We start from the raw sequence: 21,836 nt of genomic DNA on the forward strand, positions 1-21,836 counted from the left end.
GCAACTCAAGGTAGGCTCAGGTAATGTGATTACTATATGAATAATGGTCCAAAATAACATAAAATGCATAGGGTTTTTTGTTAAGTAACATACTTTCGTCGCCGGCCGGCCGATACATGCCGCGCATTAAGTGGGCCTGTCTGTCAATTAATCCCCGGGCCACATTTTCCCCCCAGTCCGCCCCTGGTAGTGGGAAACACAGGTATGGGTAAGCTGTTAGCTGCATTCACCCTATATACTGTAGGAAAGACGGCTAACACTACCAAGCTATGCAGGAAGTAACGTACCATTTAGCTAGCTTCCACTTTTTAATCAAACCATCAAATTTCAGTTTGACTTTTGGGAACTAAGAATGGCCTTCAGATCTATTGACGTTGAAAAGTTTTGGTTTGCTTATGGTTGCCTTACTTGCTTGGTCACCGCACCTCAAAAAGCCTACACACTATGCAGCTTTCCTTTATCTGTACGTCACGCTTGAGATTGCTAAATGTTAATACGAATGTATATTGGGATTGCTGCGGTAAAACGTGAATGAGCCCAAAAAACTGTGATTTCCATCCCTCATTTCCACTGCATTTAAAAACAATCTGTCTGTGTTGACAAAGGTTTTGGAAATGGCAAAATGTGAATAAGATTGTACTTCATTTAAACATACAATGAACACTAGCTTAATAATTAACATTAATACTTTTGTTTTATTATTCAAAATGTTGCAAACTGTAATCTGATGTTAAAGTAAGTGGATGATTCAATTACTGAATACAAAACTTTAATAGTTACATAAAGGCAAGTTTTACAAGAAGGTTAGTCCTTCCTTGCATTTGTAGAAACAATAGGATTCCTTGTGATTGCAACCAAAGTGTGACAATAAAAAATTAAACTCTGAACAGCCCTGTGTGTACAATATTTTTTATTTTAGGCACTTCTATTCCATTAACACAAACTGTAACAAAAAGATACTCTTCATCATGAAAATCAAGTAATTATAAAGAATGTGCTCAAATACATATACTGTAGAACATTTGTAATGATGTCAGATGTATACTTAATGCCCTATCATGCATAATAAATCCAGTGTGTCGCTATCTTTAATCTCTGTACATCAGTAGTATTTAACGCTTAACAGAAGATGGCACCAGAAATCAACAGCTAAGGCGTATTGGCAACAAGTAGGTCCACCTTTTATAAAGAAAGGAAAACAGGAGTCCATGTGTTCAAGGCACACACTTGGGGGGAAAAAACAGCAGACATTTTGACTTGTGATAGTAGAAGAGCAGGTGTTACTAATAACATTCAGTAAGCCAGCATGCACAATACAAGTATCTGTGATCTTATTAACATCTGCACATCTCCTACTGTCACATATCAAATTATATCTCCTGTGAAAAAGGCCCTTAGAAGTGACAGCTAATGAACGGTAATACAGGAGTTTGACTTGGCTTTTTGACTTGTCTGATGATCACATTCATTGCTCTACTGCAGGACAGGGAAACATGAATATTTCTGGACACGTCAGTGTTGTTTTGCTCTCTATGTCCTCCTATTCCCTACCGTGTTCCATCTGTGTGGTAACCAGCATGAAGTAGAATCCCTTTTTGGCCAGCAGCTGTTGATGTGTCCCCTCTTCCACCACCACTCCTCCCTTGAAGACAGCGATGCGGTCTGCGTTTTGGATGGTGGGCAGACGGTGGGCCACAATGATGCACGTCCTGCCCTTACTGGCCTCGTCTAACGCCTCCTGCAACACCTGGAAGAGCAGCATGATGAAAGTGAGATCACATGGACGGACTTATAGAAAAACATTTGGAGAAAGGCGTGGCTTGTTCCATCTTTCTCTATTGATTTTAATTATTAATACTTCCCGTGTCGTGGAGGGATAATGCACATTCAATTATTTGTAATTTTGAATAACTTGCACTTAATTTCCAGAGTGGATTAAGTACATTTAATGAATCGACTTTAAGCTTAAGACTGTTGCTGTACAATTCCTGTATTGTTTGTGTCTGTTGTTTTTGTTAAGTTTTGTTTGTGATGTGTTCTGTCATTTTGTATATATGAAACGTTTCTTTGCTGCCCATCTCCCAGGCACAATCTACTGTATCTAAAAGGACCTTTCTGGTAAAACGCCAGTTCTCCCCATTTTCTTGCTCATTGGTCTTGGTGCCCGTAACACTTACCTTCTCACTCTCAGTGTCGAGTGCGGAGGTGGCCTCATCCAGAAGCAGCACTTTGGGGTTGCGAAGGATAGCTCGGGCTATGGCTACACGCTGCTTCTGACCACCTGACAGCTGCGTTCCCTTATCACCGGCCTGAGTGTTGTACTTCTGCTCAACACAGAGAGAGAGAGGTGCATTGTTATACATGTTAAATAAAGACAAAAGCCAACAAACACCTCGCTGAAATATTTCCATTTTAAATACTTAAACATTATCTTAGTAGAGTCATTTCCAAGAAAGAATAATGTAATTGATACCAAAACAACAGAGAGACAGTTGTGAGGCTATTATTTAAATTAAGATTAAAAGTGAAATATTGATCCATTATTTATTAATTTTGAGAAACCTTTATATAAGTTTACACATTTTTCTCTGTTGATTTTGTTTAAATTGAATACACATGGATGTAATGTAAATTCTGTGAGATTCACTAAAAACAAATCCCATTAACTGACATTGTTCAGAAAGGGAGGAAGAAATCAGATGTATTGACAAACGGCATATCTCTAAACCTGCTCACATACAGTAGACCAGAATAGCCCAAACAAGTACCACTAGAGAAACAATTTCCCAAACGCCCAGTAGAGGGCCTTGAGATGTTATAATACTGCTCATACAAAAACGACATATCTTTAATTTCAGGCTTTGTCTGGACATATCTCCTCACTGAAACCTCAGCAGTTACCTGTGGCAGGCTATCGATGAAGCTGTGGATGTTGGCCGCTTTGGCAGCTTCCTCTATCTCCGCCTGCGATGAAATGCGGCTGTTGTCTCCATAGGCGATGTTTTCGGCTATTGTGCAGTCAAACAGCACAGGCTCCTGGGACACGATGCCTATCTGAGATCTCAACCAATGGATGTTCAGCTCTTGTGCATTTTTATTGTCCAGAAGCTGAAGGAGAAAAGTATTTTGCAGTCATTATTGTATAAGGATTGATGGGGCTTTACGTCTATAACATGCAGATTTGTTTTTGGTATCCAAGAAATATAATTTGGATCTATAGTTGCTGAATACTCCCCTTTGGTCATCAAATAGTTGCTAAGTATGTCTGTGTGCCTTTTAGAATAAAAGTATATTTATTATCACCATACTCAGGTACAGAGAGGTTTTGCAAAGGGTTCTCTCAGTGTAGTACAAAAATAGCTTTTCATTTTCAACGTCAACAAAAATGTGAATTTAGTTATAAAATTAAACACATTCTCAGAGGACTGTCAGTATGAACGGGAATGAATCCCATCAAGATAAAATGAAATGGCTAGTGCAGTAAAGATAAAAACACACATGCTACACCAGCTTCAGCCAGTTTTTATTTTCCTCTCATCATGTCAGTGCTGTAAAGTAGCCATAAACACACAAGTTACAGTAGATAAAGGTGTTAACCCAGTTGCACAAAGTATGTACGTCTATTTGTCTTCTTACCACTCTCCCCTCTCTGGGGTCGTAGAACCTCTCCAGCAGCTGGATGGTGGTGCTCTTTCCACAGCCACTGCTCCCCACCAAGGCCAGAGTCTCTCCCTTCCTCACCTTCAGATTCAGCCCTTGCAGGATTTGCACATCAGGGCGTGACGGGTAGTTAAACATAACACTGTCAAATTGCACATTACCATCAAATTTGTCCTGGGGGTTTAAAGAGATGACACAAAAGAGAGATATGTTAGCATCTGTCTAAAGAGTGTTATTACAAGAGTGTTGTTTTTTCGGTTTGGCTTTGTGTTTTGCCTTAGCGTAGTTTGGAGCGAAGGAGTTGGCCTCTCCGAGAGCCATGGCTCCGTACAGAATAGCAGAAACCACACTAGGAGAGAAAATCCATGCACGTTAGTTTTATCATTCATATTTTCACAGTCACAGGACAAGCATTTTTAAAGTGCTTTACAAGCGCATATAGATATATTAAGTATATCTAACAGAAGTTAAGAAATCATGACCAAATTCCACAGCAGTCATCCAATAAGTATAAAGACATTTTTCTCAAGTTTAAGATACATTTTCTCTTAGTTTTGTCCATTACTTTGGTTAATGAACATGAAACGACACAAAACTAATCATGACATTCCCATCAGCCTCAGCTGCACCTTGTGTTTAGTGCTTATTAGTTCATTTATCATGCAAACACGCTAAACTGAACATGATATACCTGCAAACACGAGCATGTTTTAGGTTAAAACAACGTTATGTTTAAGAAAAGCATCACACGGTTGATTGTGTGGCTGTAGATATTTTGTCTCATTTCCAGACGATCAACATGTTATGATAGATGTCTTGTTCATCATTATAGATTAATTTACTTACTTAACTCACTGCACAAGGTTGCATAACATGGTGTATGGGGGTGAGGAGTTAATGTTTCTGTGTTTTATGGTTTTATGTTCAGAAGCTGAAGGTGCAATGTCCTTTGGACTTCCTCTCTTTGTAACAGGTAGGCTACACTTGAAGGCAGTGGCTCCATATCAACATTCATGTTAGCATCCTAAACACGCATGTGACTGTTACATCACCAAAGGTACAGGTGCCCTTGGGTACAAGAATGCTGTAGTCTGAACACCTGACACAGATATCTTTGTGATTCTTCTTTACCACGCTCATGCCATCAGGCTGACTATATACCTGGATACGGGATCAGGGAAACATAGACAACTTCTCAACCTCTCTGAGCTCGCAGAATCCCTGGGAGAAGACTACTGTGCCACACTTCTTGGATTCCATGTGTTCAGCGGAGAAGACTGCACCAGTGCCTTCAAAGGGAAGGGGAAGGTGGCGCCCTTGAAAAAGCTGGAGAAGAACCCGAAGTTTCACAGGGCGTTCAGTCAACTCGGTGACAACTGGAATGTCAAGCCTGAGGTGATGAAGCAGTTGGAGCAATTCACCTGTCTGATATATGGAGAGAGTCGTGAGTCTTCAGTGGACGTAGTCCGTGCCAAGTTGCTGCGCAAAATGGTGGGGCAGGACGATAAACTCACTGCCAAGTCTAAGGTTGACCTGGCTCGCCTTCCTCCATGCTATGATGCTCTGAAGCCGCACGTCCAACGTGTGAACCATCGCGTCGCTCTATACAAGCGAGCTGATGAATCCATTTTAGAAAAACCAAACCCCTATGATGAGGAGCAGGGATGGATGAGGACTGATGGAGTGTTGAGACCGGTGTGGTCCTGTGGTCCTGTCCTGCCAACCTCCCTGGTTGATCTCCTGGACACGACAGAGCGTGAACAGGAAGACGAAGAGGAAGAGGAATTTGACTCTGATGATAGCATTGAAAACGATGATTCAAATTGAGTATTAATCAGATAGTGGAGAGCCAAACCTTGACTGCTTATCTGGAATGGGAAAGAGTAGTCACATCAATACTTATATTATGATGTTTGACCCTTGCTGTAGGCTAGTACAAAACAAATAAATATTGGTTAAATACACAGCATCTGTCTGGACACCCTATGTGTTCACTTACTGTACTGCAATATTGGCGTCTCTAAATTTGCATAGTATTCCACAGATACATCTGATCACTTTGGGAATAGTTTTATTGTGATCTTTGACCATCAAAACATGGGTCTAGACCAGGGGTCTCCAACACGTCGATCGCGAGCTACCGGTAGCTCGCGGGCAGCTTTTCAGTAGCTCGCCGCTCGATTATCGATTATAGCGTAGTAACGTTGCTTCTTGATTTTTCGGCCGCGGCCGGACAATAAAGTGTTTTTATTTTAGAATTGTTTCTGTCACACAAATATAAAATTGGTCGGTGACGCAGAGATCAAGGAGCAGACGTGACAGCGGCACAGCGACACCACACACCATGCAGTCTACTTTATCCAGCAGCACCAGTCAGAACCAACGGCAGAATGACCCGCTCTGAATCAGGCCGCGTCGCTGCGGCTCAGAGACACACAGGAAGGGATTTGTGTTTTTGAAAAACACTCGTTATCGTAATGTCAGGTTTTTGGTGGATTTAATCAAGTCTTGGATTGCAGAGTATGAATGTCCTCTCGCTATTTTCAGTTGATAAATACGTGCAAAGTTTGTGAAGGCAGGGGGAAAGCTTCCGCAATCACCGTCTCCTCTCGGTTCCTCCAAACCCCGCCCCCTCCTGAAAAATAACTACTAATAAGAGTGACAGGCTGATAGAAACTTTATTATTCACTGATTGAGATGATGAAGCTAACTTAATCTCATACATTCATGGGATTCATGTAACAGTAAGACAGAGAATAAGTGTGCACCCACATGCACTATTTTTGTTTTTATAATGCTGTTGTAAATACTCCTGTTGTCTGCTGTGTTCAGACTTAAGTCCTGTGTGTGATGCCTCATTCAGGACATTCAGTGTCCTTTCTTTAACAGAAGACCGTTGCTAGAAGCTGCAGCTAGACTGCAGAAGTATTAGTTTTTTGTTTTTGAGGATGGAAAAATGTCACACACAGATATAGGGAGGCTAGACCTATACAATTGATTAATTATGGTTTATAATTTAATGTCAACACGAAGAAGAAGAAAATATGGCTGCACTGTTCAGTGTCAATCCTGTGGAGATGGAGATGGAGGTTATAAATCTCCAAAATCATGTTCAGCTGAAGTCTCAGCAAAACTCACAACATTTCTGGAGCCTTGTAGACCCAGAAAACTATAAGAACATTCACCAAGCAGCACTGAACATGTCTGCTTTATTAGGCTCTACATCCCTTTGTGAAGCTGCTTTTTCCGGCATGAATGTCATGAAATCTAACTACAGAACAAGACCGACTGATGAACATGTAAATGACTCTATTAGAGTGAACCTAAGTGGGTACACTCCAGCATACACCTCTATGGTGGACTCCATGCAGCGCCAGTCATCTCACTAACTGTAAAAAAGAGTGAATGCACTTATTTTACACGTGCCATAAGATGCTTGCAAGGTGGTGATTAAGGCGATGTATTTACTATGTGGGCCATAATAAGAAGTGAAAACATTGTATTTTTCTCTTGGACATTTATGTGAATCTTCAGTGATGTACTTACTATGTTGTCCATATTAATATGTTAGAAATTGTCGTTTTCTTGGACCTTGATGTGAAGTTAAGATTTTAGATAAGCTTTAGGTATTGCAATTTCACACAAAAGTAGCTTAATTCAACTGATGAGTGCTATGTGAATAAATGTAAGCGATGCGATGCAAGTTGCTCTTGGCAACTTTCATTTTTTCAAAGTAGCTCTCAGGTGGAGAAAGGTTGGAGACCCCTGGTCTAGACACATTATTTGTTCATGTATCTGCAATAATGGCTGATATAGAGTGAAAAGTGTGAACATTCCGTTGGCAATTGTGAGACTAATTTGCATAAAAAATACATGTGGGACATCCAGACGATATTTTAACATAGCTCATCATTTTCTACATACTTTTTACACTTAGGAAACACTGATTATAAGAATATTTCTCTGTCGGTGCAAAATACATCGTTCTTGGTACAAGACTAAAATGCTATTTTATTGTAATGGCGGCACTAATTAGCATAATAGCATGCCACAGACACATGTGATCACTTTAAGAATAGTTTTATTGTGTTCCTTGACCCTCAACACATGGATCTGGATACCTTATTTGTTCAGTTATCTGCAATAATGGCTGAGATATAGTGAAAGGTATAAAAAGAGTGAAACTCGATTTTAAGGGTAAATAAACACTAATTTGGGAAAAAAATATACGTGGGACAATTTTTTTACTTTTTAACATAGCTAATTGTTTTCTACACCATTTTTTCAATCTAGAAAATCTGATTAAAAGTATATTTCAGGGGGGTGCATGATACCCCGTTCTACCCACCCAACTAAACAGATGACACAAATACAACAACAAAGACAAATCAAAATAAAACTTGAATTGGAACCTTTGAATTGTGTTACCATGGAAACACCTTTGCATCTTTCAAACCTGACCTACGTGAAGACGTCCATCAACCGGCACGAGTTATTGAAACTACTTTCACACATCAACGGTAAGAAAAACAGCGTTTCTGCAGCTGGGTCGTTTCTATGAGATGTTTACGGGAGCTATTGTTTGGCTGGCAGAGGGAGATTTATTTTACTCTTTCAAACTTATTTTGATATTTAATGAAAATAGAGTTTGTTGTTCTGCATGTTGGATACTGCGACTGAAATGTATGTTTCTCTGCACAAGACTGACTTATTGTCTTCAATTTATTTTTGTGATATATGGCTTTACCTCATTTTAAAGCTGCATTTATTTAAAAAATGCACAAACTAAAGCACAACAAGATATGTCTCTATATGTCTGATGTGCAAGTGTCTAACTGGATGGACTCCATCTCTCTTTGAGCTTTGTGGTAGTGATTGTTTTGTCAAATGAATGGTCTCAACTTTAACATTTAGAAAAACACAAAATGTTTATTTTAATTCCTGTAGTTGGCTAATAAGTAATATGGTAATCTCTGTTATTGCAGATGGCTGAACTTCAGGTAGACGATAACACAAGCAGCAGAATGACTTCATCAGCAGAGGTAAGTTACTTTAACTTTTAAAAGTGAAAATCCTGGTTAAATAATTATTCATATTTGAGTGAAAACAATGAAAAATTAAAAAAGCATTCGTTATACTGAGTGAATCCTATTGGTTGCTAGGAAACATCTGGCAAAATCAATCAAAAATGTAAACAGGAAGTCACCTGTAGCAAATAGTGAGTGCTAAAGCTACAGTAGCATATACGAGGAGATGGTAACATCTGATCATTCACATTTACTCAGAGGTGGGAGAAGTACTCAGATCTTGTACTTGAGTAAAAGTAGAAGTACTCAGATCTTGTGCTTGACTAAAAGTAGAAGTACTCAGATCTTGTACTTGAGTAAAAGGAGAAGTACTCAGATCTTGTACTTGAGTAAAAGTAGAAGAACTCAGATCTTGTGCTTGACTAAAAGTAGAAGTACTCAGATCTTGTACTTGAGTAAAAGGAGAAGTACTCAGATCTTGTACTTGAGTAGAAGTACTCAGATCTTGTACTTGACTAAAAGTAGAAGTACTCAGATCTTGAGTAAAAGTAGAAGTACTCAGATCTTGAGTAAAAGTAGAAGTACTCAGATCTTGTACTTGAGTAAAAGTAGAAGTATCAGAGTGAAGGAATACTCTGTTAGTAAAAGTACTGCATTCAAAATGTTCCTCAAGTAAAAGTAGAAAAGTATTATCATCAAAATATAGTGAAAGTAGCGACAGTAAAAGTAGTGATTGTGCAGATTGGTCCATTTCAGAATAATATATATGTTATGTTTTATAATGATTGATCATGAAAGTGTTCTCAAAGCTGGTGAAGGTGCAGCTAGTCTGAATGACTTTGTATACTGCAGGGTAGCTTGTGAATTTACTCCAGGTGGAACTAAAGTCTGATTCAACACTTGATTAGATTTACCATCATTCATCCAGATCTGTAAAGTAACTAAAGGTATTAAATACATGTAGTGGAGTAAAAGTACACAATTTACCTCTGAACTGTAGTGGAGTAGAAGTACACAGTAGCATAAAATGGAAATACTCAAGTCAAGTAAAAGTACCTCCAAATTGTACTTAAGTACAGTACCTGAGTAAATGTACTTCCTACCTCTGAATTTACTGATATAATGTGATCATTTAATGTTCATTATTTTCAAATTCACGGTGTAGATATTTTAATAGCTAGTGATACCTGGATACTATAACTAATTTATAAAACAATGAAACAAGTTTGTGTGCTTCAACCCTTTTAGTTTTTTGTATTTAGCTATACATAACTCTAACCTTACAACAGATAAAGTAAGCAATATTCCATCATGATATTGGTTGAAAAAAACACATTTAAATTTAGCATGTTTTGAATCATATTTAAAAAATGTCTCTGTGAGAGCCAACCCCTTTGTATTCATTTAAAAATAACAACAAGTCATTCTGAATCAAACAACCAATCAGTGTGTCTTTGTTGTTTTGTTGTATCAAGTTAATAGGTATTTATACTTCTTCCTTTATTCAGCGGTATTTTAGGCTACAACGAGTCAGAATGCATTCTCGGGTTTCATTAAAAACCTTACTTTACTTCTGTCACGTCCATTTTTAACTTGCATCAAGACATTCATATGTGTCCTAATACACTTGTGTCACTTTCTATGTTGATTTGTTTTATAGGAAGAGACCTGCAAAAACCCAGATAGACTTTATGATGAGGGGGAGAAGAGTATCATTGGAGAACAGCTGGATCAACATCAGTCTACAGCCATGATAGGAAAACCACACACCTGTGACCAGTGTGAGAAGAGTTTCTGGAGTTCAGGGAAATTGAAGGTCCACAAACGTACCCACACTGGAGACACACTTTTCACCTGTGACCAGTGTGAGAAGAGCTTTAACCAGTCAGGCTCTTTGAAGATTCACCAGCGAATCCACACTGGAGAAAAACCTTTCACCTGTGACCAGTGTGAGAAGAGCTTTAACCAGTCAGGCCATTTGAAGATTCACCAGCGAATCCACACTGGAGAAAAACCTTTCACCTGTGACCAGTGTGAGAAGAGCTTTAACCAGTCAGGCTCTTTGAAGATTCACCAGCAAATCCACACTGGAGAAAAACCTTTCACCTGTGACCAGTGTGAGAAGAGCTTTAGCCAGTCAGGCTCTTTGAAGATTCACCAGCGAATCCACACTGGAGAGAAGCCTTTCACCTGTGACCAGTGTGAGAAGAGCTTTAGCCATTCAGGCCATTTGAAGGTTCACCAGCGAATCCACACTGGAGAGAAGCCTTTCACCTGTGACCAGTGTGAGAAGAGCTTTAGCCATTCAGGCCATTTGAAGGTTCACCAGCGAATCCACACTGGAGAGAAGCCTTTCACCTGTGACCAGTGTGAGAAGAGCTTTAGCCAGTCAGGCCATTTGAAGATTCACCAGCGAACCCACACTGGAGAAAAACCTTTCACCTGTGACCAGTGTGAGAAGACTTTCAGGGACTCACGCTCATTGAAGCGCCACCAGCGAAACCACCTCTTTAACCATTGGAAGAAAGAGTTCAGTGAATCATACAGTGTGAAGCTCCACCAGCCTACCCACACTGGAGAAAAACCTGACGTCTTGGCTCACTGTGAGAAGAGTCTCAGAGAACCAGACCACATGGGAGAACACCTTCACTAGTGCACTGAGACTGTTCAGCAAGAGTGAGGTGGACTGTTTGACACAACTCGCTGTTAAAATATGTTGTGTGGATTTTAAAAGTTGTTCAAATGTTCTCAATAATATTCAAATGATGCACTTAAGTTGTCAACTTGTATTTGTTTCCACAGCAAACACACACACACACAAAGCTCCCTAAAGAACAAGGCACCACAGTCACTTAAATGTAATAATGTTATAAATATGTGGTAATTTAACAACAAGCTAAAGCCTACTGATTTCTAAAAGTGTGCATAGAGCCTTTAGTCCAGGGGTTCTCAAAGTGCGGCCCGCGGGCCAATGGCGGCCCTCGTAAATGTTTCTGGCGGCCCGCGATAGTTAATGTGACACGCTGAAATGCATGCGTTATATTTTAATCCTCCGTGGTTGTATCTAGTAAGAATTAGAATGAGTAGCTTTCCAGCGGTATCTCCTGTGAGACTGTAACCAGGGCACAGCAGCCAATATGGCAGCTCAAAGCAGCTTGACTTTACACTGTGTGGGATTGGTGGATTTGTGTGCCCGTCAAGGAAATCTCGGCCGGCAGCCATCATGGTCTGAAATGACCAATGGACATCGAGAAATCACTAAGGGCCTACCCACCAAGTAAACAAAACATAAACCACGTGTCTCCCATCAGTTTACGTCTGTGAGGGGAGAGAGAGAGAGACAGAGAAAATGGCTAAAAGAAAACTTTACAGTTGCCGACTTCGCTAGAGATTATTTTCGCTAGCAGCAGTGAAGATAGAGCCTCAGAACCTGAAGTCTTCGACTCTTCTGAAGAAGAAGACAACCTGATCTCACCAGAATGCGTGACTCCACCACGACTCCTTAACACCGCATTGCGTGGTGGAGTCACGAACTTTGTTACAATTACGTGTCGGCACCACGCAAACAACCCCAATGTAAAGTGAATGAGGCTCTTTTGTCGTGGTGCACACACGCATTTCTACAACGTCCTGCAGTGAGCTTTTATACTATAAAACGTTTTTAAAATCTACTTTATAGCTTGTAGTAACTCACGGGAGGCTTCTTTTATTTTATTTGTATTCATAATAATTTTTATTTTTCGTCAGAATGTATTATGGTGCATTAGTTACGAATTTTTGGTCTCAAAAAACAGTGCATTGTGTGTAATACAACTGTGATTTTTATTACATTAGTTAGTTTTTAAGGAAGGCCAGAGCTTCAGCTGTGTCCAATAGATTGTTCCCTTTAGTTAACGTTTTTTAAAAGAACATTATATTCCGATTTGATAATATCCCCTTTATTGTATTACGGAGAGCAATGTGAGCGTCCATTCCCATTGGATAACGCAGGATTTTACACCCGGAAGTAAGTATACTCTTTACTGTCGATTGATTTTACAGTGATATCTGCACGACTCATCAACTCAAAAACACCAGATTATCCTTGTTGATTACACAACATTGGTTGGTTTAAATTGTGTACAATGCTTTTGTAATTTTCCCCTTCGATTCGGAGAAACAAATATTTGTTCAGTTTAGGATGGCCGAAGACACTACACTACCCAGAATCCTCAGCTATTGTCTGCGTTGCCTCAAGCTCTGTGATTGGTTGACTGTATTCCATATAAAAAACGTTTCGTAAAAGATAAATCATACTTTATTCAGCAGTGCTTGCTTTACTCTTTGAAAGTCATCACATGAATGCATTGTAATAAATGGTTTGGCTGCATTAAATATTACACATCTGTCGTAGTTCTGTATTTGTATTTATCTACAGAGATCTGGCTCAGAATAGACCGGAAACTATTCTTTTACCGTTCTGTTTTAATTTCACAATAAAGTTAGTAGTAATCATTTGTTTTGATATTATTGTTTTTTATTAACTACTCATGTTAAGACCATCTTTTCTGTGTTGCTGTGGGGTTTTTCCATCGCTTTTGTGTTACAAATATCAAAACAATAACTAAATATATCCGTCATAAACTAAACCAGAAACAGCAGTATATTTTATTTTGTTAACACTGTAAACTTGACAGATTTTTAACCCAAACCACCTACTGGTTAAAGCACGTTATTACACGTTTAGAGTAATATTGAAATCTTGAAAAGGGATGTCCAAAATAGCAATTATATACAGTTTTTAATTAACTATTTGTAGAGAATAACGAGTAGTGTATATACTTTATAGGGATCTGCAGATACATATTTAGTCTTCTCAAGCACCAACAATCATTACATTACATTACATTGCATTTAGCTGACGCTTTTATCCAAAGCGACTTACAATAAGTACATTCGACCAACAACATACAAGCTTGAAGAAAACAGAATCATAAAGTACATCAGGCTTCATAGAGCAAAAACATTTCAAGTGCTACTCAACTGGCTTTAGATAAGCCAGTCCTCCAATCAAATATCTCACCTGATTGTTGGCACTTGACAATCACCTTCCCTGAATTTTACTCAGGTGTAACTAAAGTCTGCTTTAAGGGTTGTTTATATTTCACATCATTAATCAGAATTTGTAAAGTAACTAAAATAAATGTAGTGGAGTAAAAATACCTGGTTAATCTTAAAGAAAGCCCTCAGGATTATAAAAGACCCCCATCACCCCAGCCACAAACTGTTCTGTCTGCTGCCATCTGGCACAACAGCCGCATTCTAGGAGAGGATGTGGCTATTGTGGAGGACTACCTGGGAGTGCACTTATGGGCTGAACTGGAGGATCAACACTGACGCTGTGTACAAGAAGGGGATGAGCAGACTCTATTTTCTGAGGAAGCTGAGATCCTTCCACGTGTGCAGCAAGATGCTGGAGATCTTCTAGTCTGTTGTGGCCAGTGCACTCTTCTTTGCTGCGGTCTGCTGGGGGGGGCAGCATCAGAGCCGGTGACACCAGCAGGATCAATAAAGTGATCAGGAAAGCTGGGTCTGTCATCAGCATCAAGCTGGACCCCTTTGAAGCTGTGGTGGAGAGGAGGACACTGAACAGGCTGTTGTCCATGATGGATAACCCACCCATCCTCTCCACCTGCAGCTGGACAGTCAACGGAGCTCCTTCTCCAACAGACTGATGCAGCTCCACTGTCACAAGGACCCATACAGGAACACATTCCTGCCCACTGCCATAACTCTGTACAATAAATCACCTCTGGCTGGAAGAGAACTCTCTGCTCCATAGTTTCTCTAATACAACCTCGCTGTACATTGTACACATATATAATCTGTTCAATATTTGATATTCCATATTCCATTGTCATATATTTTTGAATATGTATATTTGCATATATAATATCTACATGTATATTTTCTATTTCAACACGTATATTTTCTATTTTCTTTTCTTTCTATTCTTGTTTATTTGTGGTTTTGTTTTATTGTAAAATGCCTTGTCTTTTATGCTGCTGCAACAAAAACAATGTCCCAAATTGGGATCAATAAAGTATCATCTTATCTTACATCCGGACCAAAACCACCAGACTCAGGGACAGTTTCATCCCACAGGCCATAAGACTATTAAACACCTGAACTTTGAAATAACATCCATAACATTCATCTGGCTGCTACTTAGAAATGATTTGTCTAATATATCATATTCCAATCACTTGTATAGACTCTTATTGCACTATTTCACTTTTTACTATTTTTCTTTTTGTATTGACTTGCACTATTTTTTCTGTTTATCTGTTTTATTGTGTTGCACTGTTGGAGGAGCCTGTGACCTAAGGGGGGAGGGGGGGGGGGGAGACGTTCGATTCCTGTTTTGAATAGTGTGCCGTCGATGGGTTTCATTCCATTTCAAAATGCTGTTTGTCGCTCAGCGTAAACTTCACCATTGTCAAGCAAAGCACATGGTGTAGTCCCAAACGATAGCTGAGGATTCTGGGTAGTGTAGTGTCTTCGGCCATCCTAAACTGAACAAATGTTTGTTTCTCCGAATCGAAGGGGAAAATTACAAAAGCATTGTACACAATTTAAACCAATCAATGTTGTGTAATCAACAAGGATAATCTGGTGTTTTTTAGTTGATGAGTAGTGCAGATAGCACTGTAAAATCAATCGACAGAGAATACTTACTTCCGGGTGTAAAATCCTGCGTTATCCAATGGGAATGGATGCTCACATTGCTCTCCGTAATACAATAAAGAGGACATGATCAAATCGGAATATAATGTTCTTTTAAAAAACGTTAACTAAAGGGAACAATCTATTTGACACAGCTGAAGCTCTGGCCTTCCTTAAAAACAAACTAATTTAATACAAATCACAGTTGTATTACACACAATGCACTGTTTTTTGAGACCAAAAATTCGTAACTAATGCACCATAATACATTCTGTCGAAAAATAAAAATTATTATGAATACAAATAAAATCAAAGAAGCCTCCCGTGAGTTACTACAAGCTATAAAGTAGATTTAAAAAACGTTGTATAGAATAAAAGCTCACTGCGGGACGTTGTAGAAATGCGTCACCACGACAAAGGAGCCTCATTCACTTTACATTGGGGTTGTTTGCGTGGTGCAGACACGTAAATGTAACAAAGTTCGTGACACCACCACGCAATGCGGTGTTAAGGAGTCGTGGTGGAGTCACGCATTCTGGTGAGATCAGGTTGCAAGAAGAACACAAAGACAACAACAAGGATCCATTTGGACATGGGTAAGTGTAAATATTACAGTAATAGTGTACTGGCAATGTATGGGGAATACCGCGAAAATGAACAATAGGTTTATTGATATATATTTTGTATCGATAGTCATGAACTTTTTATTGGGACAAAATAGCAAACGTTTACTCTGTGTTAACGTTATTTTGGTGTGTAAAAGTGAGATTACATGTGGAGATGATTAAATTAATCATTTATTCGTCCCACAACGGAGACATTTACAGTGACATGTTTTTGCCATCGATTATTTTATCATACTGTTCTGTACAGATGAGACTTTGTAATCAGATGTAGCCTATATGTGTGTCTGTGATTTTATACTGAATGTAAAGTAACTGGAAATACCTGTGTGTGTGTGTGTGTGTGTGTGTGTGTGTGTGTGTGTGTGTGTGGGTGTGTGTGTGTGTGTGTGTGTGTGTGTGTGTGTGTGTGTGTGTGTGTGTGTGTGTGTGTGTGTGTGTGTGTGTGTGTGTGTGTGTGTGTGTGTGTGTGTGTGTGTGTGTGTGTGTGTGTGTGTGTGTGATTGAGAGAGACTCCTTCTGCAACCTCCCAAACTTTATTTTTATGTGTGCATTATTATTTGTGCTTGAGCAACATTTTACTTGAACTTTATTTCAATGAAATTAGTTGTAATTATTGTCCTACACAGGCGGCGTTTATCCAGCAGCCAGAACATCCATCTGTGCCGGCCCCCAGGTCAAGATCTACTGTGGCCCAGAGCCATCACCACCAAGGACCAGCAGACCATCATCACTACAGCTGCCTCCACCTCCATCTGCGGCTGCCACCAGGTCAAGATACACCTCAGCACAAAGGCTCCACCACAGCCATCACCTTCAACCCAGCCAGCAAGGAGGTCTCGTGGAGGTCTCGTATAGCACTTGTACACCCCACCTACACAGCAGCCCATGCACCATCACCCCCACCTACACAGCAGCCAGACCCACTGTCTTGGAAGACAGACAAAGAACTTGACACTGTCTTGACATTTATAATGAATAGTTGGTTGAAAGTTGTGATGTTTAATATTGTAAATAGTGAGATTTTCCAGTCTTTAGAAAGCTTCGTTGGACTTCCGGCGACGAGGAATGGAGTAGACGCATGTTTCTCTAGCTCCCACTACTTTTAACTTACAACTCACTTATAAACCTCTTACCTGTAAACAACGCGGGGATTTTTGTTTAATTGTTTTATTTATTGTACGCATACTATCTACTTTCAGTTGAAACGGCTAAATGGCTTCGAAAACAAGCAAAAAGGAGAAGAGAGACGAGGCAGCTGCTACTGCCGTAGTTAGCATGCCGTTCTTGGTTAAGCTACTGGAGGATCACAGAGATGCCCTTTCCAAGGAATTTAAGTCGGCTATGACTTCTCTGGAAGCGAAATTAGACTTTGTCCAGGAGACAGTTACAGACCACGGTAACCGCCTGACCTCCCTGGAGGCTAACGCGAATCAGCTCAGCGACAAAATGGAAGAGTTGGAGGCTAAGTGCGCAGCAATGGAGGGAAGCTACAACAAGCTAAAGGCTAAAGCTATAGACCTTGAGTCACGCAGCCGCCGCAATAACATAAGGATAACTGGCTTACCGGAGTCGATTGAGGGTGCACGTCCCACAGACTTTTTTTCGAGACTGTTGGTGGAGCTTCTGGGTGACCAAGTCCTCACTACAGCTCCGGAACTGGACCGAGCACACAGAGCCCTGACTGCCAAGCCAAGTCCTGGGTCAAGACCAAGAGCGGTAATAGCCCGCATCCATCATTTCAGGACGAAAGAGCTGATCATTCAGGAGGCCCGGAAGCGGCGGGGGAAACTGTTTTTCCAGGGAAAGCCCGTGGCTATCTTTGAAGACTACTGCCCAGAGATCGTGGAGCAACGCGCGGCTTACCGGGAGGTGATGTCCGCACTTTATCAACGCGGCTTGAGACCGTCACTCCTATATCCAGCGAGGTTACGGATCACAACCAAGGACGGGGGGAAAAAGCATTTCGCATCGGTGGAGGACGCTGCATCTTTCCTAGCAACACTGCAGGGTAACATGTCGGAGTCTTCGACTAGAGAGGAGCAGTGATGGCCAACTTTAATAGCAGGTTTGATCTATGCTTCATACATCACTCCATAATATATATATATATATATATATTGTAAAGCTGTGGAGAAGGACTTTTTGACACTCTTTGCCGTTTTTTTTCATACTATACATGTCGAGGTACAGTCTTATTATGCTTTCCCATCACATTGCTGTGACTATTTATTTATTCATTTCTGTTATGAATAAACCCCTAGTCACTGTTACTCTATTCGTGAGATGATTTGCATTGAGATATGCCACCTATGCTCCATATAGTTGTGAATCCCTCGGCTGTGTGTGTGTCCTGAAAAAAATGTCACGTTTTGATCCTCCAAATGCTTATTTACTCATTATTACTATTTCTTATTTTAGTTAATATTGCCGTTTACCATTGTTTATTTGTATCACTTATTTCATTATTGTTATTATCGTGTGTGTGTATGTATGTATGTATGTATGTATGTATGTGTGTGTGTGTGTGTGTGTGTGTGTGTGTGTGTGTGTGTGTGTGTGTGTGTGTGTGTGTGTGTGTGTGTGTGTGTGTGTGTGTGTATGTATCCCCGAGCACTGCTTTTTGTTTAACCTCTTCGTGTGTAAGGTTGTTAACATACATTTAAAGTTGAACACGCTTTGATTCTGAGGTACTTGTATCAATGTGGATAGTGGGGCTGAGATAGAGCAAGTGCAGGGAAGTTGATTTGCAGATGGTAAGTTTTGGGGAGAGCATGAGGGACTAGATGAGTAACTAGAGAAGGGAACTCGAGAGGGAAACTAGAGAGGGGACTCGAGGAGGGACTAGAGGAGGGACTAAAGGAGGGAACTCGAGAGGGAACTGGAGATGGAAACAGAGAGGGGACTCGAGAAGGGACTACAGAGGGGACTAGAGGAGAAACTAGAGGAGGGACTAGAGAAGGGAACTCGAGAGGGGAACTAGAGAGGGGACTCGAGGAGGGACTAGAGGAGGGCCTAAAGGAGGGAACTCGAGAGGGGACTCGAGGGGGAACTGGAGAGGGAACTTGAGATGGAAACAGAGAGGGGACTCGAACAGAGACTAAAGAGGGGACTAGAGGAGAGACTAGAGGAGGGACTAGAAGAGTAACTAGAGAAGGGAACTCGAGAGGGAAACTAGAGAGGGGACTCGAGGAGGAACCAGAGGAGGGAACCCGAGATGGGACCGTGGCAGCCGGGACCAGATCCGGGTCTGGAACCAAGGCAGCTGGGGTCGGGACCATGGCTGCGGGGACCAGAACTGGGGCCGAAACCCTGGCTGCAGGGACCGGAATAGCAGCCAGAAACATGGCTGCTGAAGCCAGAATCCTGTCTATAAGCTCCAGCTTCGACGCCGGAAACACGGCCGTATAGGGCGCTCCCGGAGCCGGGACCATAGCCGCTGGGGCCGGCCCTGGAGCCGGAAACATGGCTGTATGATCCAGCTCTGGAGCCCGGATCATGACTGTGTGGGGCGGACTCGGAGCCGGAAACATGGCTGCGGGAGCCTGCACTGGGGCAGGAACCATGGCTGCTGGGGCCGGGACTGGAACCGTGGCTGCTGGGGCCGAAACCGTGGCTGCTGGGGCCGAAACCGTGACTGCTGGAGCCGGGACTGGAACCGTGGCTGCTAGTCTGGACTTGCGACTCCCTCTCTTAGGAGCCTTTTGGAGGCTCCGTGGGCCTCCAAAAGCCAGAGTTCCAGAGAACGGCTCCTGGACAGGAGCAGGAACTGGGGAAGAAGCAGAGGTTGACTCCAGACGGAACACGCCGAGACGTATGGTGTCAGGTTGGGAATTGGGAGGTAGGGGACTAGCATGCCTGGAGCTAGCAGGCCGGGAAAAGGTTTGACCTCAACGCTGCCCAAAAAGTCCTCCACCCACTCGGGGAGCAACTCCCTCAACCAGGGCCTTGAGGTTACCTCCTGGCGTGCCGCAGAAATAACTGACTGCCTCTCTTCAGTACTGGAGGCATATCGAAAGTCATTCCTCAAGCATGTTAACTTGTACTTCACAGCGTACAAACTGTCTGCTGGGTCCATTCCTGGTTGGGTCATTCTGTCACGGATTAGTGAAGGAAGCAGGACCCAAATGCAGATAACCTTTGAGAAACCCTTTATTTCAAGGATACAGATAAATACCGAACTGAACACTCTCCGGTGAACTCCGTCACCAACAAACAATGACCCAACACTGAACACAGACAGAGACAAGACTAAATACAAGAAGGGGTAATCATGACAACGAGAAACAGCCGGGCAGGGGAGGAGAAACACAAGGACAACAGGTGAACACAATCGGGTAATCAGGGAGGGAAACAGACAGAAAGCAGACAGGCAGGAAACGGGGGTGAACACTTAACACAATAAGACAGGAAACCCAAAGACAAGAAAAACACCAACACAGACAAAACTACAAACGTGACATAACATGTGAATTGTGACAGTGTTCATCCCCAAATCCTTCTTTGTTTCCTTAGATTCCGTTTTCCACTTCTACCTTCAACCCAATAGGCCAGCGTGGACATCCTTGGAACTGGAGTCATGTGGTGATGTCTCACTTCCAGCACTCCTTGGGTCACCACTCAGTCAATTTTCGTCTAAGTCGATAGCTAATCCAGTTGTTCGGCATACCCTGAAAGTGTGGGTCCAGTTTAGGAGGTCTTTTGGTCACAAAGATTTCTCACTTCTGAGCCCTGTGGCTTCCAACCATCTTTTCGTTCCATCGAGACATGACTCCACCTTTCAGGACTGGCACAGGAAGGGTATCAGGCAATTTAAGGATATGTTTACAAATGGTAATTTCATGTCTTTCGACCAACTTTCAGAGAAATACAATCTACCTAAGACACATTTCTTTCGATATCTACAGGCTAGGCACTATGTGCGTTCTGTCTTGCCGTGTTTTCCTAAGGAACCGGATAGTAACCCTGTTGATATGTTCCTCTCCTTTAACCCAATGTCTCAAAAGGCTATGTCAACCTTATACAGAAACATCTCCATGTTGATTCAGGCACCCTTGGTCAGTATTAAGCTGGCTTGGGAACATGACCTGGGGCAGTCCCTGGAGGATGACCTATGGGACACAATCCTCACATCAATTCATAAATCTTCACTCTGTGCAAGACACTGCCTTATACAGTTTAAGATAGTACACAGGGCGCATTTTTCAAAGGCTAAATTGTCCAGCTTCTTCCCAGATGTGAACCCTACTTGCGATAAATGTAAAAACAATGTTGCTACTCTCTTTCATATGTACTGGCTATGCCCCCGCCTACAGGAATTCTGGGTAGACGTTTTCCTTACCTTGTCCAACATCCTAAATCAAAAACTAGACCCGGACCCCCTGATGGCTATGTTTGGTACAACCACTGTAGGTGTGCTGCACTTGACACCCTCGGAACGCCGCATGATTGCCTTTTCCTTGCTTCTGGCCAGACGTGCAATTCTACTTAAATGGAAGGACGCTGCCCCGCCCACATGCAATCAATGGCTTCGGGACATAATGTCCTGCCTTAACTTAGAGAAGCTGCGCTTCTCAATCAGAGGCTCTGATGAGAAATTCTATAAGACCTGGGGTCCCTTCTTGGCTTACTTTAATAAGACCAAAGTAGCTTGATGTGGTTACTTGGCCCTTGACATGAAAACAGTGTGACTCCATTTTAATATATAACAACATATAGTAATTATATTCTCTACTCTGGACAATGTGCTATATAATTAGTTTGATCATCCACTGGAACGGGGAGGGATGGGGAGGGATGGGCCATCTCCGGCATAATTATT

The 21,836-nt window shown here is 41.5% G+C and overlaps 2 protein-coding genes across 3 annotated transcripts; one reads left to right on the forward strand and one right to left on the reverse strand.

Moving 5' to 3' along the window:
- Window positions 1–597: 597 nt before the first annotated feature.
- On the reverse strand, window positions 598–20,763 carry abcb4 (ATP-binding cassette, sub-family B (MDR/TAP), member 4). Its single transcript, XM_071203888.1, is given in 6 exon segments — window positions 598–1,747; window positions 2,178–2,324; window positions 2,902–3,108; window positions 3,637–4,009; window positions 17,583–17,714; window positions 20,738–20,763. Coding segments are annotated over 6 exon segments (1,092 nt in total). The 3' UTR covers window positions 598–1,540.
- On the forward strand, window positions 8,077–11,462 carry LOC117450592 (zinc finger protein 180-like). Of its 2 annotated transcripts, none has more exons than XM_034088432.2 (3): window positions 8,077–8,180; window positions 8,646–8,702; window positions 10,348–11,462. In XM_034088432.2, exons 2-3 carry the CDS (start codon window positions 8,646–8,648, stop codon window positions 11,338–11,340), a joined length of 1,050 nt encoding a protein of 349 aa, XP_033944323.2. In that variant the 5' UTR covers window positions 8,077–8,180; the 3' UTR covers window positions 11,341–11,462. The 2 variants fall into 2 exon arrangements, with proteins under 2 accessions (XP_033944323.2, XP_033944324.2); XM_034088433.2 differs by lacking the exon at window positions 8,077–8,180 and adding an exon at window positions 8,472–8,528.
- Window positions 20,764–21,836: the final 1,073 nt, after the last annotated feature.

Source organism: Pseudochaenichthys georgianus, chromosome 8, assembly GCF_902827115.2.
Source record: "Pseudochaenichthys georgianus chromosome 8, fPseGeo1.2, whole genome shotgun sequence".
Taxonomy (NCBI): domain Eukaryota; kingdom Metazoa; phylum Chordata; class Actinopteri; order Perciformes; family Channichthyidae; genus Pseudochaenichthys; species Pseudochaenichthys georgianus.